Raw genomic sequence first — 24,158 nt, forward strand, 5'->3', positions numbered from 1 at the left:
GCCCATGGAGGAGGCGGGCTGGAGCTCGGACGCCGGCGGGGCGGTGTATCGCTCCCGGGACCCCGTGCGGAACCTGCGCATCCGGTCAGGGCCCGGCCGGGGGGGGGTGGTGGGAGCCCGCCCCCGGGGGGGGGGGGTTGGTGGGAGCCCGGCCCGGCCCGGCCCCGCCCCGCCCCGCCCCGCGGGCTGGGGTCCCTGCTGGGCGGCCCAAGCAGGCGGCCCCCGCCCACCGCCGGGCAGCGCCCCGGGCTCCTCCCCCGTGGGGCGGGCGGTCCCGCCCCGCCAGCAGCAGGCCCGAGCTGCCCCCTGCGCTCCCGCGGCCAAGCGGCTGACTCCTGCCTCCTCCTCTCCCTGCCAGGGTTCACATCCAGCGGGTCACTTCCGCCAGCCTCCTCCTGCGGCAGCGGCAGCCGCCCGCCGGCCAGCGGGGCCAGGAGCTCGTCCGCTTGGCCACCTTCAGCTCCCAGCCGGCTGCAAGTAGGTGGCTCGTGGCCGATGTCTGCTCGTGCGGGGCCTCGCAATGGCCAGCTCTGGTTTCTGCCGCTGGCTAGGAGCCCTGGAAGGCAGAGGCTAGAGATGGGGTTGCATCCCTGACCATCTTGGCTAATAGCCACTGCGAGCTCAATTCATGGAGGAGAAGTCTGATTCTTTTTAGAAATCCATTATAATTTTGGCCTTCGCAACATCCCCGGGCAACAAGTTCCACACATTGTGTGTGTTTATTTTAAACCTGCTGCCTATTAGGTTAATTAGGTCACTCCTTGTGATATGTGAGGGAGTAAGTAACACTTCCTTATTCATTTTCACCACACCATTTTATAGACCTCCGTCATATTTCCCCTTAGTCGATTCTTTTCCAAGCTGAAAAATCCTAGTCTTTTAAATTTCTTGTCATATGGCAGCTGTTCCAAACCCCTAGTCATTTTTGTGGCCCGTCTCTATACCTTTTCCGCTTCTACTATATCTTTTTGAGATGAGGCAACTAGAACTGCACACAGAATTCAAGCTGTGGGCATACCATGAATTTATATAGGGGCACAATGATATTTTCTGTCTTATCCCTTTCTTAATGGTTCCTAACATTGTTAGCTTTTTTGATTGCTAGTGCTCATTGAGTGGATGTGAAGTGAACCCCCCTGGCTGGTTTCTACTTCTCAACCCAGAGACCCGTAGAAAGCAAAGCATAAAGGAGGAAAAGTAAATTCCCTTGAAGTGTTTAGGAACCCCCAACTTAGTTATTCCAAGAGCATGAACCATGGGGACACTTTCCCTATCATCCACTGTCAACCAGCTTTCTACCCACCCCCATCTGCTATCTCTTAACATCCCTGTTGCAGCTACAGCAATTGCTTACCTGGAAAAATATTAGGCCAGGACTTGTAAAGACTTGAATTTGTAGCTTCTTTAATGCATCTGGCAAAGAGGAGAAGGAGCCAGTCCAGTAACTACTTAGTTCTCAGTGGCCTATAGCTTGAGAACTGATGATCTAAGCTAGTGTTTGTAACACAGCTAAAGAGAGACTCTGACCTGGCTGTGTCACTTCTACTCTTTCCTTTCAGATCTAGTCCCCTCAGTCATTCCCCAGTCCTGGGATGGGTTGGTGGTGCTCTATGAGCTCAGATCAAGTGTGAGTAGTCTCTTGGCTTATCCAAGGCCATGATCAAGTGTCTTGATGTTTTTGGTCTTTTAGCCTCAAGATGAAAACCTTGTCTGTGTCTCTGGGACCTTGCAGTAAAAATATTATCTAAGTTATTTTTGCCCGCTACTGGTGCCATTGATGTTAATAGTTGCACCATCCCTCTCAAAGGCCTGCAGGAAGCTGAGTGCCAAGTTTCTTGTTCATTAGGTGCAGGTGACTTGGAAATCCCATGTCTGGCAGTACAGCTAGTTTCTGGATTACAGGTCCTGCCGTTGAAACAGAAGAGAGGATGCTGGGAGGACTGTTGTGCTGCACAGTGCTCTTTGCTGGGGGGGAAGAGGCACAGGTGTGAAGAAGTGACCAGCACCCTCTTGTCTTTCAGGTGGCTATTGTCCTGATGATGAAGAAGAGGCAGTAATTGGCTGGCAAGAAAAACTGTTCAGCCAGGTGAGTAAGTCGAAGGTTGCCTTGAGTGGCAAATAATACTCAGAATTTTACAGCTGCGTAGTACCCTATTGGCACTAGTGCAAGGGGCCCTGGCTTCATCTCCAGGTCCCTAAAAGGAATGGAGGGCCTGTTCCAGTTAGATATGACACTCGCTGCTGCAATTCAGGAGGGGTCTGTGTTCTCTAACCTCTCATGGCCACTGCAGCCTCAAAACACGAGGAGGAGATGGAGCATGTTTCTGATCTAGAATTATCCCAGCTGGTTCCCTGTGCCATCTCGTCCATGTCTGTAAGGGATGAGTGGAGGGTACATGTAAAAGCTGTGGAAGTGACTCTGAACCGAGAGAGAAACAGCACTATGGTTACTGTCTGTCTCGGATCTAGCTCCTGGGATAGCAGTCTATGGCCCCATAGTTACAACCACAGCAATCTTAAATCCTAATCCTACAAACAAACAGTTAGGTATGTGAGTAGCTTTACACACTTGAGTGGCCCACTGGTGTGTAACAAACAATGAGCTGTGTCCTTTGTATGTATGTCATATGTATAAGTATTTGCAGATTTAGGGCTTAAGTCTTGTGTTTAAAAAAAAAGAAAACTCACAAACTAATTGCTCCAATATCACATTAAAAGCATCAAACATAATCACTCTGGCACGTACGGGGAGGGATAGCTCAGTGGTTTGAGCATTGGTCTGCTAAACCCAGGGTTGTGAGTTCAGTCCTTGAGGGGACCACTTAGGGATCTGGGGCAAAAATCTGTCCAGGGATTGGTCCTACTTTGAGCAAGGGGGCTGGACTAGATGATCTCCTGAGGTCCCTTCCAACCCTGATATTCTATGTATTATTTACAGAGCAATTTAGAGGCAAAATAGATTTTTTTTGAAGAAGCAAAACAATAAAAATGTAGTTTGATTTCCATGAAAACATGTCAATGTGTACAGAAAATCTTTAGTGTTTCCTTCCAATTAGTACAAGAAGTGGCCACCCTCATCTTACATATTTAGCTGCAGTGAATTCCCTTGAATGTTAACTGAATGCTGTGTAGCTCTTACATTCCATACTGATCTCATCATGTTTTGTGCTGTATTGTATTAAAAGGGCTCTGTAGCAGAGCACCGGCTCCTCAACTCTGCCTGTCCTAGGTACCCTGGTTGGTCTCCCAGGCAGCTTGGTCCTCTCTGCTTCCTAGCTGAACCAAGAATCTCTCTCCCACTCTCTCAGCCTGCCCTTTTATCAGAGTCAGCTGTGCCCTAATTGATTACCCAAACAGCCTCCCTTGGCTGCTTTTAACCCCCTTTCTGACTGGACTAGGGTGACCACCCCACTACAGTCTCCAACTTAATCTTTACTCTCCAACTGTAGGATGTCCCCAGTGTAATACTATAGAGATTTTATGCACTCTATCTGATTTCAGAGAGTAAAGCACCAAACCCACCTAAGGGACAATCCCATAAACACATATGAGCAGCTTGACTCAAGCAAGTTGTCCCACTGATGTCAATGGGATGCCCTGCATGAGTCAGGTTATTCATATATGCAGTATCACACCTCCCCCCCCCCCCCCAAAAAAAAAAAAACAACAAAAAAACACATGGGCATATAACTAGGAGCGACAGGGTGAAACCATGACAGGGAAAATGGAGGCTAAATGCAGAGTATCACTACCTGGCAGGGAGGTGTGTCACACTGTGGAATCACACCCCAAGGGAGTGGGGCATGCTGTGTCCTTTGGTACGTGCTAAAAATGAAACCAGATCAAGCCCAGGAGGGAGTGGACATGTAATAGGGAGTTAAAGGGGATGGAGGAACTGAGGTTATTTAGTCTCCAGTAGAGAAGAGTGAGGGGGGATTTGATAGCAGCCTTCAACTACCTGAAGGGGATGGAGCTTGGCTGTTCTCAGTGGTGTCAGATGACAGAACAAGGAGCAATGGTTTCAAGTTGCAGTGGGGGAGGTTTAGGATGGCTATTAGGACACACTATTTCACTAGGAGGGTGGTGAAGCACTGGGATGGGTTACCTAGGGAGGTGGTGGAATCTCCATCCTTAGAGGTTTTTAAGGCCTGGCTTGACAAAGCCTTGGCTGGGATGATTTAGTTGGTGTTGGTCCTGCTTTGAGCAGGAGATTGGACTAGATGACCTGAGGTCTCTTCCAACCCTAATATTCTAAAGGTCAAGACTGTGAGCTAGAGATACTAAGTGGGTTTTGTTCCTATTTCTGTCACTGATTGTGTGTGACCCCAGGCACACACTGTTTAATGCCTTTATCAGTGATGTGGAAGAAAACAAAGTTATCACTGCAAAGTTTGCAGATGACACTCAAATTGGGGGAGTTATAAATAGTAAAGAGGGCTGCTTGGTAAGCTGGGCACAAACAAACAATATATGTTTTAATGCAGCTAAACATAAATGTATACGTCTAGAGAACAAAGAATGTAGTCTGTACTTGCAGCATAGGGAACTCTAGCCAGGAAGCAATGACTCTGAAGAAGATGGGGGTGGAGGTAGATAATCAGCTGAACTTAAGCTCCCGGTGCAATGTTTTGGCCAACAGGGATAATGAGATCCTTGGATGCATAAACAGGAATCTCGAGTAGGAGTAGAGAAGTTCTTCTATCTCTGTATTTGACACTGGTGCGACTGCTACTGGAGTCCTGTGTCCAGTGCTGGTGTCCACAATTCAGGAAGAATGTTAATAAATTGGAGAGAGATCAGAGAAGAGCCACAAAAAATGATTAGAAAACATTCCTTATAGTGATAGATCAAGGAGCTCAATTTATTTTGTCTAACAAAGAGAAAGCTAAGGGCTGACTTTTTATAGTCTGTACGTACCTTCATGAAGAACAGACAATAATGGGCTCTTCACTCTAGCAGAGAAGGGTATAACATGATCCAATGGCTGGAAATTGAACCTAGACAAATTCAGACTGGACATAAGGTGTTCATACTTAACAGTGAGGGTCATTAACCACTGGAACAATTCACCAAGGGTTGTGGTGAAGTCTCTGTCGCTGACAATTTTTAAATCAAAATTGGATGTTTTTCTCAAAGCTCTGCTCTAGGCATTATTGTGGGGCAGGTCTCTGGGTTATGTTACACAGGAGGTCAGACTAGATGGTCCCTTCTGGTCTTGGAATCTAGAAATCTATTAAAGTCATGTCAGCCCCTGAGGGATGGACTAGGTATGCTCTAGTTCAAACAGGAATTATTTGGAGATGATCTCTGGCCTGTGTTGTGCCGGAGGTCAGGTCAGGTGATCCCAGTGGACCTTTCTGGTCTTGGGATCTATGAATCTGACTAGGTTGGAAGTAAGGCTGGAGGGTATGATTTTAAAAGGAACTTAGCTCCCTGAGGATCCTTTAAGAATCCCAGCCTAAAGGCCCTTCTTATCTCTGATCTCTTGTGATATGTTTTATGCCAAAGCAGCCCTTATGCTTTCTCTGTGCTGGTCTCAGTTTGAGGTGGATCTGTACCAACATGAGTCAGCCTGTCAGACCCCCTTGGACAGGCAGTACCACCAGGAAATCCTGAAGCTGGAGAAGTCAGGAGGCCGGAAGAATTACCGCATCTTCACCTACACAGACCATGACCGATTCACCAACCTGGAGGAGGTATCTGCCCTTAGTTGTGCCTAAGCTGCTGCTGTCTGTGCAATGGTAGCTCTCAACATGGCCAGGTCTGCAGTCTTTAGGAAAGAGGGATACATTCACCAGGTGATGGGCTCAAGAAACTGAACTGAATACCCTGAGAGGCCAGCTCCAGGGCAGCAGAATATATTTTAATGCAAGACACCTCTAGCCTCTGCCTCAACTCCAGGCTGAGTTCTGGGCCTTTCAGAAAGGTGCATGTTGAAAGTCTGGACAGAGCTATCAAGCATATCCAGCTATCAAGCCACTGCCATAACACGTAGAGTCTCAAATGTGCCCTGTTCAGAGAATGTAGGATGGATCAGTAGCATTTTGAGGGCTAAGCTTAGGAACTGGGCTTTCCCCTTAGAGGCCTTCCCACATTCACTTTGACTTTGGATCAGCTGAGAAGGGTGCGTGTTGTGCATGTGTGGCTGTGCACACATGTATGTGCCTGTTCCAGGACTGAAGTCAGGTCTGCCTGCAGCTAGGAAAGAAAAATCGCTTGTGGTGTGAATGCTCCTGCCTTTCCAAGGGGAAGGAGAGGCTTTGTGTATAACTGTAAGAGTTCCACTCCCTGCCCTCTCTTCCAGCGCTGTCAGAAAGTTACCAGCTCAGAGCAGGAGGTGCCATCCTTCCTGGCAGAGAGGATGGCCAATTTAAGGAGAAGACAGGACCGCAGACCAACGTGAGTGCAGAGAAGAGCTCAGAGCTCACTTCAGCCCTGTCTCAGAACTCACTAATGCAAGATTGCCAGCACTGGTGCCTGGGGGGTTTGAGTACCCCAGCTCAGGGAAGCTAGCAGTGTGGATTCCAGCACGTGTGCCCCCAAGGGTCTGGCTTCCAGAGCTTGGGATTCTGGCTCCTTGTTCTGGTGCTCCAGCATGTGGATCCCACCATGCATGTTATTGTCTATGTTGGGGCTGTATTGCACTGGGGCTGTGGGGTTTTGTACCTGGCAGCTTTGTAGACCATGGATAATACTGTTCTGTGGCTTCCTTGGCAGGGAAGGAAGTGTTTTGAAGTCCCGCATCATCACCTGGAAGCCCTCAGAAGAATTTATTAAGAATAACCACGTCATCAACACCCCTGTTCAGACCATGTATATCATGGGAGACTTGGGACCATATGGGATGTAAGTAAAGACTTGGAGTAACCTGGTCTCCTAGATGGGAAACCCCTGCTCTCCCCCTCCCTTATGAAACTACATCCCCCTGGCACCAGTCCTAGGAGGGGAATTCCAGGATCATCAGCAGTTCCAGCTGCTGTTGCTCCAATCCCTTATTTCAGTGGGAAACATTGTACTTGTCCCCCCACCTCAACCATCTTACTCTGATCAATAAGGGTATGGCTGGGTTTGTTTCCCCTCCCCCACATGCACAGGCAGGGCCATAAGTCCACTGGCAGCTGGTGCGCATGGACTCTGTTCAGGCTGGGTGTCTGTTTTATGGTCTCTCCCCTCAGGCTCGGCCACAGAGAGTATGAACACGTACTTTGCACAGTCAAGGTGGATGGCAATGGGGTGATCACAGTGAAACCTGATTTCACGAGCACTAAAGGTGCTTACAGGTGAGCAAAGCAGCGTGGGGCTAGTGCTGCAGGTGGGATTGGTGCAGAGGGGCTAAAATCACTTTTCCCAGGGTTACCTTGTATACTGTGGAATGGGGGACCCTGCAGCCTAGCACCTAGAATGGGAAGCATGGTCTCCAGAACTCAGGCAGGATCACAGCATGCTCCTCTCTTATACATCATGGGATCTGCTGAGCCTCTTGACCAGGCAGTCACCTCCATGGGCATGTAGGAAATGTAGGAGCAGGGACATCATGGGAGTTACCTTAATGATCCCTTGCTGCTGAGCAAACCCCCAGGAGTGTGAATGGTGGGACATGGCTGCTCCTGGGGCCGCCACCTCAGCCTTAGGGATGGTATAGCTGCTGTGGGCACTGCCTGTCCTGTTCTGAATCTTGCCTGTGGTGCTTTGGGGATGTGCAGGATTGAGCTGGATGGTGAGAAGCGGGAGCTCTGGAGGTACACCGTTGAAAATGCCTCAGCCCAGGCGCAACGAGAGGAGGAGGAGCGGGAGCAACGCATGTTCAGAGATGTAAGGATCAGCTTTGACTAAAGCCCTTGGGGACTCAGTTCAAGAGACTGATCCCATCACAACTGTTTCTGAAGTGGAGAGACCTTCCCAGAAAAAGCCCTGCCACTAACTCCCTCCTATTTAAATGGAGGCGGCTCAAGATCAAGCCCCTCACTGACTAATTGTGCCGACAGTAACACTGTAACAGTGAGAGCTGGTCTCTCAGGTAGCCAGATCTTAAGCTAGGTTAAATCCAGCACTGAGTTCCGCTGAGATGCCTACTGAAGGCCCCAAAGCACAGCTCTCATGTGCTTTGAGGCAGCTTGATAAGCAGGCATTTTGCACTAGCTTCATTTTCTGAATGGTTTTGCTGTGGAGCCCATTGCCTCAGGCCAGTCTGGATGGGAGTAAGGCCTGGATCATAGTAGACTCCTGTATCTGGAAGGAAAGGATGTTTTTCTAGCAGAGCACAGATGGGGAAAACCCTCTCAGGACTGCTGCTGTCTTGGGGTCCAGTAGTAACTGAAGAGCTAAGAAAACAGCCAGGTTGCAGACTAGAGTTACAAATGGTGGACATGTTCCTGCACTCTAGGCAGCTGATGCAACCTTTACCAGCTCTTCCTGCTGCTTTCCTCAACCTCTTATCCAGCTAAATTAGCCCTTTTCTGCGCACCAATCTCATAAGCGTTGGGTCATTCTTTCCATCTGCGGAGTTCTTGTGCTCCTTGCATGTGTGTGTAGATGTTTAAGTGTATAAATGTTTTATTTGAACTCTTATTCTTAATTTTGAGTTTCAGATTAACTTCCCCCTCTGGATTATCATGTAAATATTAAGAACAAGAATGCCCATACTGGGTCAGACCAATTATCCTTCTAGCCCAGTATCCTGTCTTCTGACAGTGGCCAGTGCCAGGTGCTTCAGAGGAATGAACAGAACAGGGCAGTGTTGAGTGATCCATTCCCTATTGTCCAGTCCCAGCTTTTGGGAGATTTAGGAACACGTGGAGCCACGTGTTGCATCCCTGATCATCTTGGCTAATAGCCATTGATGAACCTGTCCACTAGGAACTTACCTTGAACTTTTTTGAAGCAGTTATACTTTTGGCCTTCACCTCATCCACTGGCAATGAGTGCTGCAGGTTGACTATGTGTTGTGTGAAGAAGTACTTCCTTCAGTTTATTTTAAACCTGCTCATTACTAATTCATTGAGTGACTCCTGGTTCTTGTGTTTATATGAAGGGTAAATAACACTTAGAATCATAGAATATTAGAGTTGGAAGAGACCTCAGGAGGTCATCTAGTCCAGTCCCCTGCTTTGAGTAGGACCAACACCAACTAAATCATCCCAGCCAAGGCTTTGACAAGACGGGCCTTAAAAACCTCTGAGGATGGAGAGTTCACCACCTCCCTATGTAAACAATTCCAGTGCTTCACCACCCTCCTAGTGAAATAGTGTTTCCTAATATCCAACCTAGATCTCCCCCACTGCAACTTGAGACCATTGTTTCTTGTTCTGTCATCTGCCACCACTGAGAACAGCTGAGCTCCATCCTCTTTGGAACCCCCCTTCAGGTAGTTGAAGGCTGCTATCAAATCCGCCCCCCCTTCTTCTGCAGACTAAGTAATCACAGTTCCCTCAGCTTTTCCTCGTAAGTCATGTGCCCCAGCCCCCTAATCATTTTCCTCCACTGGACTCTCTCCAATTTCTCCACATCCCTTCTGTAGTGGAGGGACCAAAACTGGATGCAATACTCCAGATGTGGCCTCAGTCACCAGTGTCAAATAGAGGGGAATAATCACTTCCCTTGATCTGCTGGCAATGCTCTTACTAATACAGCCCAATATGCCGTTCGCCTTCTTGGCAAAAAGGGTACACTGCTGACTCATATCCAGCTTCTCATCCAATGTAATCCCCAGGTCTTTTTCTGCAGAACTGCTGCTTAGCCAGTCAGTCCCAGGCCTGTAGCAGTGCATGGGATTCTTCCTTCCTAAGTGCAGGACTCTGCACTTATTCTTGTTGAACCTCATCAGATTTCTTTTGACCCAATCCTCTAATTTGTCTAGGTCACTCTGAACCCTATCCCTACCTTCCAGTGTATCTACCTCTCCCCCCCAGTTTAGTGTCATCTGTGAACTTGCTGAGAGTGAAATGAATCCCATCATCCAGATAATTAATAAAGACGTTGAACAAAACCAGCCCCAGGACCGACCCCATGGGCACTCCACTTGATACCGGCTGCCAGCTAGACATCGAGCCATTGATCACTACCTGTTGAGCCCGACAATCTAGTCAGGTTTCTACCCACCTTATAGTCCATTCATCCAATCCATACTTTTTTAACTTGCTGGCAAGAATACTGTGGGTGACTGTATCAAAACACTTCTTTATTTTCTTTCTCTACACTACTCTTGATTTTATAGGCGTTTGTCATATTCCCCCCTTCGTTGTCTCTTTTCCAAGCTGAACAGTCCCAGTCTTTTTCGTTTCTCCTCGTATGGAAGCTGTTCCATACCCCTTGTCACACTGTCTGGAGACTCGTGACCATGCATGCCTACCTCAGAGCAAACTGTCAAAAGCAGGTGGTATGTTTCACCAACTCAGTACAAAATGTGCATTCCCAAAATACCACAGTAGTGTTATAATGAAGTCAGACAGTCCCCATAGACCCTCTAATCTATCTTGCCACCCAGGCAAGCTGGACTATGTGATAAATGGTCACTTACACAAAAAAATCACAAATATTCCAGTCCCATGAGACCACTCACTCACTCACATCGATTGGCATCCTACACCAAAAACAACGCTGTTAGCCAATTCTTTAGTAAACTAACTTAAGATTTATTAGCTAAGAAAAAGTAATGAGTTATCGAGAGATTAAAGCAGGTAAAAATTTATGTACATGTGAGTCATAGTCTCTATTTCCAAATGGTAGCAGAGATGTAGTAATCTGCCAGTTTCCCAAAAGTCTGAGCACAAAACTCCCCCGTTTGCTGCTCCTGTTCGCTTGATCCTTTCTCTTTTCCTCACCTAATTGGTAGCCTGCCTGATAATCAGCCTTGCTGTTTGAGCACAGTGGTTGGTGCCCCATCTGCTAACATAGACTGTAATTCAAGAGGCACGTCTCACTGCAGGAGGGATTCCAATATGCCAAGAATCTGAAATGTATTTCCACGCCATCAGCACTTGTATCAGATGACCTATTGTCAGGCACGAGAAAGCAGAGAAGTTCATGCATCCAGCCCATCTCTAGCTGACTTCCCAGGTCCCTAAAAACACCGGATTCTTGTAGGTTTCTTCACCCTGTCACTTGTTCCCACGTGGGATGCACCCAGCCGAGGAACTCTGTCACCTTTACAGACACTTCTGCAGCACTGGCACTGGTTTTCTTTATCTGTGTCCTGGACGTCTCGAGCCATGTTCCTCATACATCTCCTAGTTTGGGGCTGATCTCTGTAACATGTTTGGAAGTTGAAATGACTGCTTCATGATGGACCTTTTTCTAATCCACTCTTTTTCTTTAGTTGTATAGTCGGCACAAGGAATATCTCAACGGCCTTGTTGGCTCAGACTTTGAGATGGTGAGTAACAGATGCAGTAAGAATACGAATTCATCGGTGATCTGAGGCCAGAATTGTTAATAAATTGCTTTTGGAGAATGGTGACTCCAAGTCTCCTGGGGCAGTGTTGGCCCTGGTCTACCCTACAAAGTTAGGTCGATATAAGACAGCTTACGTTGATCTAATTATGTCAGTGTCCACACTACAGCCTTTCTCTCACTGATGTAAGTGCCCTGTAGTACACTGACATCATAACTCTACCTCCATGAGGCATGTAGGGCTTTTGTTGGTGTCATTAGGGAAACACAATGTCTGTATAGACCAGGGGTCGGCAACTTTTCAGACATGGTGTGCTGAATCTTCATTTATTCTATCTGATTTAAGGTTTCACATGCCAGTAATACATTTTAACATTTTTAGAAGGTCTCTTTCTATAAGTCTGTAATATATAACTAAACTATTGTTGTATGTAAAGTAAACAAGGTTTTTAAAATGTTTAAGAAGCTTCATTTAAAATTAAATTAAAATGCAGAGCCCCCTGGACTGGTGAGTGCCATTGAAAATCAGCTCGCATGCCACCTTTGGCACCGGTGCCATAGGTTGCTTATCCCTGGTATAGACACTGCGAGTTACTTACATTGGCTGTTGGCTGTCATTTTTGTGTCATGCTGGAGCTGTGAAATTGACAAGAAAGCTGGGCTCACTACCACCTGCCTTTAGTGTGAAGAAGTCTTATCTGGGCTCCAACTATAGCCCGGACCTCTCCCAGCCTCTGGGCTCCATGCTCCCAGTTGGGCTGCTGCTTAGGCTCCCTGCTCGGAACCGGGCTGCCTTTGGGTCTCGGCTCCCTGGTTGCTGCTGTACTGAGGCTTCCCACTGGGAGGATGGCAGGCACTTGGTCTCCAGGCGGGGAGCGTGGAGCCAAGAGCCCAGGGATCTGGCAGCCAGGCTCCCGGCGGGGAGTGCAGAGCAAGAGTCCAGACAGCCGGGAGCAGGGAATCCAGAGCAGGTGAGGGGCAGCTGGGCTCCCGGGGGGAGCAGGGAGCTGAGAGTGGGGGGAGGGGACAGCTGGCAGGGAGCTGGGAGCCCAGTGGGCAGCTGGGTTCCCAGTGGGAAGCTGAGAGCACAGGTTCTCAGCCCCCTACGCTGCCCCTGTTGGGTCAGACAGAAGTGCTCCTGGTGAGGACGGGCACCACCAACAGAGGGAGGGTAGTGTGGACATGAACCACCACATTAATTGCTGCTGTGGTTGTAAGTTGACTTAACATAGGTTGATTTACATTTCTAGTGTGGACATGCCATTAGTTACAGTGATGGCTGAAGAGGCACAGACGTTATATCTGAATTTTCTCCTGATCTTAGCATGGCATCCAAAGATTGTCTGGCTTGGGCAGCATGCTGACAACTAGCAGCGCTGTGATCCCTGCCTGCTGACTTGCATGAAGTGAAGTTGATTGTAGCAGCCTTTATCTTTAATATGGCTACTTTGCCTGCAGAGACTACCAGTCCAGCATGCCTTGGTCTGAGACAGAGCTGCCAGGATCCCACTGCTTGCTGAGAGTTGTAGTCTCTGTGGGACTGCACTCTTTGTAGGCCTTGAAATTAGATTCTGTGAGAGAAAAGGAGCACCACTTTGTTCTGGGGATCAGCTGCCACTGCCTTTTCAGAGCTGTGGAAGGCTCAGCGAGAGCCCAGGGTGTTCTATTCAAAGCCCCTATTTTCAGTCTCATGTTTGTTGCTCAGATTTTTGAAATCTCTTCTGCTTGGTCTCAGCCCCAGGGAGATGGCAAGTGTTTGAGCTGAGCGGGAACCAAGTGTTTTCTCTGTTTTAACAAAACTTCTAACGCTTTTTTTACAGGCAGGCTTGAGTGGAAGGGACAAGAGCCAGGATTTCCTGAGTGCTATGACTGGGACCAGTCTGAGATGCTGTAACGGGCCTGGTTTTAGCGAGGGTTGAACTGTCTAAGGAACATTGAGTTGGGCACTCAGATTGGCTGGTCACTTTTGGAAATCTTGGCTGGATCCTATGGGAAGCCAGGACACTCCCCCAGGGAGTCTTGTCGTCTTATGACCAGCAGAGAGAATTCCCTGGCTGGGGATTTTAGTGTAAATGACTATGAAGTGTCCTGCAGTGATGCCCTGGCTTAGGGCAGGGCCCTTTAGGGAAGTGAACGCCCAGTGATCAATCAGCTATTGCTGAGCTGCTTCTTACCATTCTGTTCTCTCTGTCACAGACTCTCCCTGGTGCACTTCGGCTGTTTGTGAATGGAGAGATAGGTGAGTGCCTGTTATAGACTCTCACTTGCTGTCATGTAAGGCTCTGCACTCAGTAGAGACCTGGGGACTAAGGTCTACAGTTCAGTCTAGGTCAGAAGCGCTTTGTCCACTGGGAAGGGTGTGAGCTGATTCCCTGCCAGTGACCCACATCTCTGCTGACTAATCCCAGGAGAAGTGTTTGCACATTGGAAGGTGCCTTTTGCCATCCCAGGCAGACATATAGGTGTGCAACAGCAGTAATGGAGACCATAGCAAAGAACAGAACTGTGAGGATAGAACCTCTAAGACTAGTATGCTGCTGGTGGGGAGAGGTGTTGCAGTCAACACCTCTCCCCACCAGGATTTGATAGCTGCTCTCAACTACCTGAAAGGGGGTTCCAAAGAGGATGGATCTAGACTGTTCTCAGTGGTACCAGATGACAGAACAAGAAGTAATGGTCTCAAGTTGCAGTGGGGGAGGTTTAGGTTGGATATTAGGAAAAACTTTTTCACTAGGAGGGTGGTGAAGCACTGGAATGGGTTACCTGAAGAGCTGGTGGAATCTCCTTCCTTAGAGGTTTTTAAGGTCAGGCTTGACAAAGCCCTGGCTGGGATGATTTAGTTGGGGATTGGTCCTGCTTTGAGCAGGGGATTGGACTAGATGACCTCCTGAGGTCCCTTCTAACCCTGATAGTCTATGTTTCACACAAGGAAGCCCCCTTTGAGAAGACCCTGGCTTGTCCCCACCATCTGCATTCTTCTTTCCTTATTGGGACCTTTGGGAACCCTCTATAGGACTGTCCCAGCCTGTGCAAATGGGGGATTCTGGAGGGCTTGGGCTGTGGTTAGGAGACCCCATTGTCATTGTCTTGTCTTCTCAGTTTCAGCCCAGGGCTACGAGTATGACCATCTCTATGTTCATTTCTTCCTGGAGCTGCCCAGCCGTGAGTAGCCGTGGTCTGGTTCCTGAGCCAATGTCTCTGCCACACTGCAGAATTACAAACTCTACCCTGCTTATAGGGTCCACCAGATCAGTCCTTCCCAAAAGCAAGCATAGCAGCAAGCAAGCAATTTGTTGGCCACCATCTTGGTTGGCACCAGGGATTGAACCAGATACTTTCAGAGCATGAGTCTCTATGGCTTGAGCCAAGCTTGATGCATCTGGGGGTACCTAGGGTTGTGAGCCAGCTCCCTGCCACCTGCCTTTAGTGTGAAGAAGCGTTATCTGTGCCTGTTGGGGGACAGTTTACCAACGCAAGCAGTTTCCTCCAGGTCTACCAGTCTTGCTCGCTCTCTCTCTCTCTCTCTCTCCAGGTTAGCAACCCCCAACCCCACCAAGCATTCCCCTGAAGTGACCAGCCCCTAGTCCTACTCACTCTCAGGATTCACAGATCTGTTGCTCCCAAAGAAGCAATGCACGCTAGCATGGCAGTTTCCCTTCAGTTCACTGCTCTGTTTAACACACAGCACTTCAATATGGGTATAGTGAAAACAAGTAAAAGTTTATTTAACAAAGCATAGAGATTTAAGTGATAGCAAGTAGAAATATTAGAAACAAATGGTTACAAGTAAAATAAAATCGTAACGGAAATTCTGGAACTTAGACTTACTTAACTAGGTACCGTTATGTCTTAGAGTTGCTCATCAGCATTTTTCAGCCAGGCAGGCTGTGATTCAATTTTCTTGAAACAAGTCACACTCTCAGCTTGCCTCCTCAGTGAAGGATACCATGTGTCTCTCTGCACTGTCCTGATGTGCCAGACTATTTCTTTCATCTTAATTGTAAATAGGACGCCCTGCTGCTGTGTGTTCCGCCTGTAGGTTGTGATCGCTTGACTTAGCAGTTGGCTCTGCGTACAAATAGACTTACGCTGTTAGATGCACGATGAACAACCAGGGAGATAAGTGTGTACTACCCCCTGCCTGACCAGAACTGTTTTATCACCTTGTGGCTGACCTGCTTAACTTGCATATCTTAAAGCATAGTTTTCAGCATAGACACACGGCTTTTTAAATAACATCCTTACAAACATTTAGCAGTGATTTGATGACCAGCGGGCTACAGGTTCTCAGTGAAGACCTTACATGCCTCCTTTTAGCTAGCTATTATACAGATGTTAGACCCAGGTGAACCCTTTAAAACCCCATGCACCCCTTATGCTCTTGGCCAGTCAGCACCAAGGTGTCCCTGGGTCACAAGGATGTGTAACATTTGCTGATCAGTGGATTACCCTTACTTTTCCCTTTGCAGTGTTGTGGTCCTTCAGGCTCCCCGAGCCCCCTCCTGAGCATACTGTAGAAAGCAGAACTTGACACCTCTTCCCCATCAGCACTGGGCCGCTCTCAGATCTCGCTGCCTGGTGGTGTCCAGTTTCCATGTGCTGCACTAACACTGAGCCATCAGTCCTACTTTTCTGAGACTGAGAGAGGCAGGCCACTGGCCCTAGGGTCGCTGTGGGTTGGAGTCGTGTTTGCAGGATGCTGTCAGCTTTCTGCTGCATCACTCTGCAGCCTGCCCAGCAGGCTTTGATCAGTGTTAGTGGGTTAGTTTGTCTGCCCCTGTTTTTAAACCCTTGGCTTTCCCAGTTCACGGGCTCTCCCAGGAGATGCAGCTAGAAAGGCAAGAGGGCAGCGAAGTGCCTAACGGGAGCTCAGTGAGAGAGGACTAACACTCTTGGCTGCTCCAGGACAGCCCACCCTGCTTTTCTTACAGCACTAGTCATTTCCCTCACAGCCTCCTCTTCTTCTGCCAGGTTGGTCGAGCCCAGCATTCCAGCAGCGCTCTGGCGTGACGCAGACCTGTGCCACCAAGACCCTGGGCAGAGTAAGGGGCAAAATAGGGGACTTTTTGGTGGTGTGATTTTGAAGGCTGATGGGGCTTCCTACTGCTTGTGAGGAGCTGTGTGCGCCCACTTTGGCTCCATGTGTTGAGTGTTACAGTGGGAGGTGTTACGGGGGTTCCTCATACAGCTCAATGGGATAGAGGTCTCAGGCCTGGTGTTATGTTGTGGATTCTCCAGGGTTGAGAGCACATTGAATGCCCTCTGTGTGACTGATCTTGGCCAGGAGTCACTCCCCAGCAGGATCTTCACCCCACACAGCTGGTTCTCTCAAGCCCTTGCCATGTACCGCATGCTGCTGGTGACCCTGCTCAGGGTCTGATCTCTGCCCTCTCATCTTCTTCTTGTTCCTCTTTCCCAGGACAATGTGGCATACTTCTCCTACCCCTTTACTCTGGAGATGTTTTTCACCCAAGAGGATGAGTCAGAAGGTGAGTCGCTTGCTGCCTGGGCCTTGTTTGCCAGAATCTGCTCGGGGCATTACACCATAGGCACTGCACAGCCTGACACAGACAGCCCTGCACCTAGGTTCTCCCTCACCCAGAGAGGAGCAAAGGAGCAAAATTCTGTATCTGGCAAACATTGTCCCCATGCCACATGGACCTGGGGCATCTGACGAATTAGTCGCTTCCCACACCAGGGAATATGAAGGGATGGGACATTCCTGCTAACGAGGTCCTGAGTGGCCAGCAGAGCTCTCGTTGGCTCGTTTATGACATTGCTCTCCCTCCTTTTAGGCTCTCTCCCACAGTGGCCTGTGATCTATTTTGAGGTTCTCTCGCTGGATTATTGGCAGAGGTATCGTGTTGAAGGTTATGGCTCTGTGGTGCTGCCAGCAGCTCCAGGTAAAACCTCTCCAGGTGGCCAGCTCCTCTTCAGCCTGGGGCTCAGCTGATCATTAGGCACTGGGAAAGGATTTCCCCCACTACTCAGTGAGGGGGCACAGTGGGCCTTCTATGAAACAGTGAGAAGGAGTCAGGTGGGCGTGTCCCATGCCGTGCTGCTGCTGGGGAGCAAGAAGCAGTGGTGACCTTTGTTTTGTCTAGCCATTCCCTTGGTAACGTCAGGCAGCCAGTCTTGATAAAATACTTCTGTTACTCACTCCCGCCCCCATACAAGGGGAGTTACCCTTCCCTACCCTACCTGGGGCTGTTTGCCACAAGCTCTGAGGCCTATGGGCAGAAGGCCCTACAGAAACACAGGGCATTCCCCTCGTGTTGAACAGGGAAATGTAATTGTTCTACTCAGGAAAATGCAAAGCTTGGCTTGATCTGAGGTGCCTGTGTTGAGTGCATGTGGTATTTCCATTGTTAGCTGTGTGTGCATGGGGGGCAAGGGTAGGTCCTATCACATGTGGTATCTCCATTGTTTGTTGCACGAGAACAGAGTGGGAAGGTCTGTCTCACATCCATTCCAGCCCGTTTGTGGAGGGAGGGAATCGGTGGACATTTGTCCTTCCTACCTTCCTCCCTTGTGATTCTCAATGGGTTTGTGGACATATCTCTCTAACTGGCCTCGTCCTTCTGGAACAGGGTTCCACACCCTGACAGCCCCCACCTGGCGACCCACTGAGCTAGGGACGGTCTCTGAGCTGAGGAGGTTTTTCATTGGTGGGTCCCCTGAACTGGAGGACATGACCTACGTCAGAGTGCCAGGAATCTTCAAGGTGAGTTCAGCCTCGGGGCTTGTGCCGCTTGCTCTAAGTCAGATTCTTCTCCTCTCACAGGAAACCCTTGGGGTGACTTGGGCCAGATTCCAGCCTGCTGCCCAGTGGCCATCGCCAGAACCATCATGAGAACTAGCCTCTTTGTTGGCTGTCTGAACAGGATCAAATGGGCTATGGAGATTGAACCATGCCCTGGGCGCATTACCATGGGGTGTCTGTAGGAGGCTTGTACTGCCCTGGCACGTTCTGGGCTTGCTCTCTGTAGAGTGGCTGTTGATCCAGCATCTTTCCTTTCCCTAGCACTAAACTCCCTTGCATGTGTAGAAAAGCAGGTGCAATTCCCCTTGAGAAGTGGAGCTGTGCTATAGCTGAGCTTGCTCCCTGGAGATGGGACTCATTGTGGGGAGAGGCAGGCAGGGTGCCCATGTGCTCTGGAGACTTACAGCAGTTTGTAGGGGAACAAACAAGGTGGGCTCAGTACGAGGCTGGATTCAGGACAGCCCCCGAAGAGCAGTGAGTGAAGTCTTCCACCCCCACTGCATGGTCAGCCCCCTAACAAGCCCTAAGCAGCGAGCCCTGCCCCAGCATGGCCTGGAGCTCTGTGTGCCCTTCTCAGCACCACTCGGGGGTGCCTGGCCTCAGTGCTTGTGACCTGCTGCAGGGAAAGGAGACTCCATGCACCCACCCTGTCGTTTACTGCTCTTGCAGGGGCCATGCTCACTCTCCCTGGAGGTCAGTCTGGCACTGCTGACTGCAGACAAGGGCTGCTCTGACTTGTGCTTTCCCCACAGGGAAAGTGCCTGAGCCGCTTTGGTTTCCGCACAGAGACAACAGGGAGCGTCACATTCCGGCTCCACTGCATGCAGCAGTCCAAGTAAGTGCTGCCTCACCTCCAGCTTGTGTGCCAGCGGCTCCTGCCCAGCCCTGACCTGATGTTTGTGCTTCTGTGCAGAGCCTTCCTGGAGTCTAGTGCCCTGAGGAAGCGCATGCAGAGTGTGCTGGACCGGCTCGGGGGCTTCAGCCAGCAGAACTCCCTCTACAGTGTCCTGGGTAAGGCTCTTTCCTGTCAGTCTCGGCCATGTGGAGAACCCCTGGCTCAGCTTGCTCCCTGCATAAGGAGTGGAGAAGCTGTCATTCCCCAAGAGCCCCTCTGACACCCCACCCCACGCATCTTCCCTCCTCCCTGCAGACTCCTTGTGCCTGACTCCAGCAGGGCAGAGGTTAAACCATGAGACAGGGAGTTGCTGGAAATGGCGAAGAAATGTCAAGCAAGTGGCAGGATGGAGTTTCTGTCTGGGCTAGCAAAGCTAATGAATTGTCTATCCAGTGCCCACCAGCACCTGGGACCCAGCATGACTAACTGCTTTGACACCAGATCCCAAGAGGAGGTTTGCTGCTCCCTGATGAAGTCAGAGTAGATAGAACCCCCAGTGCTGAGTGGCTGTTGAAGTGTCCTCTATATTCCCAATCTTGGAACTTCCGCCGAGGGTGCAGCAAGACAGTAAGTAGCACTTTCTGATAGCAGTGCCCATTAGGGCACCCATGTGCCCTCCCCCCTGCTCAAGCATGCTCTGAGAGTATGGGTATAAAAGGAGAATGACATTCATTGCCACCTCAGTTCTCCTCCATCCAACCACAGCAGCAAAAGGACGTGAACCTCTTTGGGTCTCCTAGGTTCATAGACTGTTAGTGCTCGTAATTACATAGTTTATCTAAACTAATGGTGTTAGTTTTTATCATTAGTAGTTTGAGTAAATTATATTACAGTTTAGGTTAGTTGGATAAAATCTTTATATATTTTCAATATGGTGGACCCTAGCATGAAGAAACATGGGTTCAAACGCTGCGTGTCTTGCCAGTGGTTCTCCTGGCATCTGATACACACGTTTGTTGTGTAAAATGCTGAGGGAAGAATCATTCCCCAACAAGTTGTGCTACCTGTGGCTCATTCACACTTTGGGCCTGCAAAGAGAAACAAAATAGACTTCAGACTTTTCTATTACAAAGAGGCCTTGTCAGCCTCTTGGATCCGATTGTTCTAAAGGATCTGAAAATAAGGCTAGGAGACTGGAATCAGCACTGAATACATCTGAATCTAAGAAATTGGCAACAACAAAGTCTTTGGCCTTGGTAATGAGGTTCAGTTCCAGGCTGACTGATCTTACTGGACCCCAGTCCTCAGACCTGGCTCCAAAACTTCTAAGACCTCCCTTGGGACCGCTACCAGACAGACCACCAAAGTATTCAGATGACTTACAAGAACCTACTATTTCGGTCCCCAGAAAAAGAGAGACTAAATTTAAGCATGTGTCAGGTAGGTCTTCAGACCATTCACACATGGATCTGAGACCTACCAGTGTTAGATCTCTGGATTGTTCCAGTAACTCAAACCTGAAGAAAAGACCATCGGATCCAAGCACGGCAGCTCAACAGCGTACGATCAGAATCACAGCACAGAATCACTCAGACCTGTATCTTCTCTCAGATCCAGCTATATTCATAGAATAATAGAGTTAGAAGGGACCTTGTGACAAGCTTCTAGTTATGCAGCACCTATGGCTTTATTTACACAATGTTCCCCCACCACCAGTGTTATGCTATGTACAGAGCTTGTAGGCCTGATAATCTCCTCTCCTAAACAGAGTCTGCCCTCAGCCTGGAGACTGACCTTCCCCTGGCCATTCCCCCTTCCTCTGACTGCCAGCATTTATAGCCCTTGAAGCTTCAGGCCCACAGGTGCAGCCAGTTCTAAAGGCCAGGCACCAGGCTTCTCCCCAGCCCCAATCTATTTCCCCTGATTGGGGCTAGCTGAGCAGGGGCTAATTAGGTGCCTTTGCACCAGCACCCTGCTATAGACCTCAACAGTCCTTCCTGAACAGTTTATACCCATCCATGACAGTGCTCCAGTCATGTGAACTGCCCCAGCAAGCTTCTGTTATTCCAATAACGAGTTTGTTCCAATAACAAGGGCAAGTGCAGAGTCCTGCACTTAGAAAGGAAGACTCCCATGCACCGCTACAGGCTGGGGACCAACTGGCTAAGCAGCAGTTCTGCAGAAAAGGACCTGGGGATTACAATGGGCGAGAAGCTGGATATGAGTCAGCAGTGTGCCCTTGTTGCCGAGAAGGCCAATGGCATATTGGACTGTATTAGTAGGAGCATTGCCAGCAGATTGAGGGAAGTGATTATTCCCCTCTATTTGGTACTGGTGAGGCCACATCTGCAGTATTGCATCCAGTTTTGGTCCCCCTACTACAGAAATCATGTGGACAAATTGGAGACAGTCCAGCGGAGGGCAACGAAAATGATTAGGAGGCTGGGGCACATGACTTACGAGGAGAGGCTGAGGGAACTGGGGTTATTTAGTCTGCAGAAGAGAAGAGTGAGGGGGGATTTGATAGCAGCCTTCAACTACCTGAAGGGGGTTCCAAAGAGGATGGAGCTCGGCTGTTCTCAGTGGTGGCAGATGGCAGAACAAGGAGCAATGGTCTCAAGTTGCAGAGGGGGAGGTCTAGGTTGGATATTAGGAAACACTATTTCATTAGGAGGGTGGTGAAGCACTGGAATGAGTTCCCTAGGGAGGTGGTGGAATCTCCATCCTTAGAGGTTTTTAAGGCCTGGCTTGACAAAGCCTTGGCTGGGATGATTTAGTTGGTGTTGGTCCTGCTTTGAGCAGGGAATTGGACTAGATGACCTCCTGAGGTCTCTTCCAATCCTAATATTCTATGCTTCTATGAGTCTAACCCCTGCCAAGATTCAGGATTGTTGTGTCTACGCCATCCAAGACAGATGGCTATCCATATCGCATTGCTCTTCCAAGAAGTAACTGAAATGGGATATTGAGTGAGGAGGATCCCCAGCAAGCAGGATCTCCAGTGAATAAGACCCAGTGAGTTTATTAAGAAACATAAAGAAGTGATTAATTCTATCTCAGATCCCTACCTCAGTCGTATCATCTGCTGCTTCAGGATCAGATCTTCATAGAATTAAAAGCTTTAGGTCCTCTTCCAGTTTGTTTATTTCATATAAAATAAACTGCAAGAGTAAGGCCATTTCATCCCAGACCCTATCTAGATGGGTTAGCCAGTGTATTGAACAGTGTTGTAGAGGGTCTGTCTCCTAGGCCTGATCCACTTAGAGTTTATTCTTCTAGAGCTGTGGCTGCAACTACGGCATTTGCCTAACATATTCCTCTTACTGAAATATGCAAAGCTGCTACATGGAAGACTTTGACAACATATTATGCATTGAATTTGGCTGCTAGGTCTTATGCTCATTAGAGTGGTGCTTCAGTCTCTGTTTAATTAAGACTTCACATCCCTCCTTCAAATCTACTGTACTGCTTACCAAACTATCCCAAGAGTGGGAATATGCAGAGGACACTCAAAGAAGAAAGGAAGGTTACTTACTTGAAACCAGAGTTGTTCTAGATGAATTCTGCATATTCACATTCCCCACTACTGCGGAGTCCAGATTTCAGTATCTTGGTATTCTGAATCAGCAGTGGAAGGAACTGAGGTGGCAACGGGCGCTATGCCCTTTTATACCTATTTTCTCAGAGTGCACTTGAGCACTGCAGCAGGGAAGAGCCCATGGGCACTCTAACATGCACTGCTACCGGAAGGTTCTACCTTCATGCTGCACTGGTCCGCACAAGTTCCAAGAATGTGAGTGTCAAATCCACCTCAAAGGACACCAGTTACAAGTAAGTAGTTGGCATTTATATTGTGCAGGCTGGCTGAGGGGTGCTGCAGTGTAGAGTCATGGGTGGAGGGGAAGGAATTTCAAGAGAGCAGCCAGGGTCTCATGCTTCGTGGATGGGAGAGTTTGTCATAGCCAGCCAGAGAGAGCACAACCGTGTTAGCCAGACAAGCCCCCATCCCTCCCCTCGCCTGACAGACTTCATTAGCAGGAGTGTCAGTGGGTCCTGAGCCCATTCTTGGATGCTCTGTTGCAGAGGCATTCCAGAGGGCGCGGCGCCGGATGCAGGAAGCACGTGAGAGCCTCCCTCAGGACCTGATCAGCACCTCTACCTCTGCCGTGCAGCAGCCATGAGCATTGGGCTCCCAGCGGCTCCACTGGCACTGGGCCTGGCTGGGCACAGCAGCCTCTCTTCTAAAAGCACCTTGTGCAGCAAGAGTTTCAGCTCCAGCCCCTTTAGGCTTTGCAAGTGCCTCCCACTGCAGTTGTCAGCGTCTCTAGAATGCCCAGCCCCCATACTCTCCTCTTGCATCCCTACTGGCCCCAGTAAAGGGGCATCTTCCCTTTGAGGTGATGTCTGCCTCAGGATCCCATCTGGTGTTCCAAACTGGAGCCAGAGCCACTTCCCACCAAAAAGCTGGGTGTGCTCAGCACTGCCTGGTTCCCTGCATGACAGGGTAACGAGTTGCTAGGCTGACCCTGGTGCTGATGTCCAAGCACTGTTTTAGAGCACTTCATACATGTTTGGTCCGAGGTAAAGCTCTGGGTTTTATTTGCTCACTTGGGGGTTCAGAGAGCCTCCCAAAGCCTGGGAGGAGCACTCAGGCCCTGGCTTTGGTAGCACCCTGTTTCCTCTGGGTAGTACCTAAGAGAAGTTTCATATATCACCAAAGATAGACACAAGCAAGCCCCTACCATTCCTTTCCAGCAACCCCCAGGGTTTGGTACCAGCAATCCCCTCCTTCCAGACCCAGAAGGTGGAAAGCTGGAGGCCCCTGTCCGTGAGTGCTGGGGTTACAGTAGGAGCACAGATGCCCAGCCAAGGTGAGAGCATGCATGCAGAATTCTGATGGGCAGTGGCATCCCGGCACTGTCAGAATTATGTCACACACCCTGCAATCCTGCCTGCTGCACATTTGCAATGGGGGCTGTGCAAGAGAAATGGATGTTTGATCAGATTGCCAGGAGTTAATTCTAGCCCGAATGGTTCTGACCACGCTTCAGGAATCCTTTTTCCTGACCACATGGCAGTTCTCTGTACCAGCAGCACTCATTGCTGGCCACAGCTAGAGATTTGTCGCCGAAGTCAACAAGGCTGTAAAACCATCTGAGACTGGATGTAGGA

General features: G+C 49.2%; 1 protein-coding gene across 3 annotated transcripts; it reads left to right on the top strand.

The window, feature by feature from the left end:
• MKS1 (MKS transition zone complex subunit 1) lies at nt 1–23,770 on the top strand. Of its 3 annotated transcripts, XM_050929202.1 has the most exons (18): nt 1–84; nt 359–477; nt 2,022–2,086; nt 5,541–5,696; nt 6,305–6,399; nt 6,718–6,846; nt 7,176–7,280; nt 7,704–7,812; nt 11,315–11,371; nt 13,585–13,627; nt 14,488–14,550; nt 16,360–16,430; nt 16,808–16,877; nt 17,184–17,291; nt 17,979–18,112; nt 18,904–18,986; nt 19,065–19,162; nt 23,070–23,770. In XM_050929202.1, exons 1-18 carry the CDS (start codon nt 5–7, stop codon nt 23,165–23,167), a joined length of 1,683 nt encoding a protein of 560 aa, XP_050785159.1. In that variant the 5' UTR covers nt 1–4; the 3' UTR covers nt 23,168–23,770. The 3 variants fall into 3 exon arrangements, with proteins under 3 accessions (XP_050785159.1, XP_050785160.1, XP_050785161.1); XM_050929203.1 differs by lacking the exon at nt 14,488–14,550; XM_050929204.1 differs by lacking the exon at nt 5,541–5,696.
• Nucleotides 23,771–24,158: the final 388 nt, after the last annotated feature.

Source organism: Gopherus flavomarginatus, chromosome 19, assembly GCF_025201925.1.
Source record: "Gopherus flavomarginatus isolate rGopFla2 chromosome 19, rGopFla2.mat.asm, whole genome shotgun sequence".
Taxonomy (NCBI): Eukaryota; Metazoa; Chordata; order Testudines; family Testudinidae; genus Gopherus; species Gopherus flavomarginatus.

Excerpts from the sequence above, each read along its gene's own strand:
- MKS1 (XM_050929202.1), top strand. The coding sequence starts at position 5 with ATGGAGGAGGCGGGCTGGAGCTCGGACGCCGGCGGGGCGGTGTATCGC. Across the intron at positions 85-358 it reads GTGCGGAACCTGCGCATCCG|GGTTCACATCCAGCGGGTCA; the intron begins GTCAGGGCCCGG and ends TCTCCCTGCCAG. Across the intron at positions 18,987-19,064 it reads CACTGCATGCAGCAGTCCAA|AGCCTTCCTGGAGTCTAGTG; the intron begins GTAAGTGCTGCC and ends GCTTCTGTGCAG.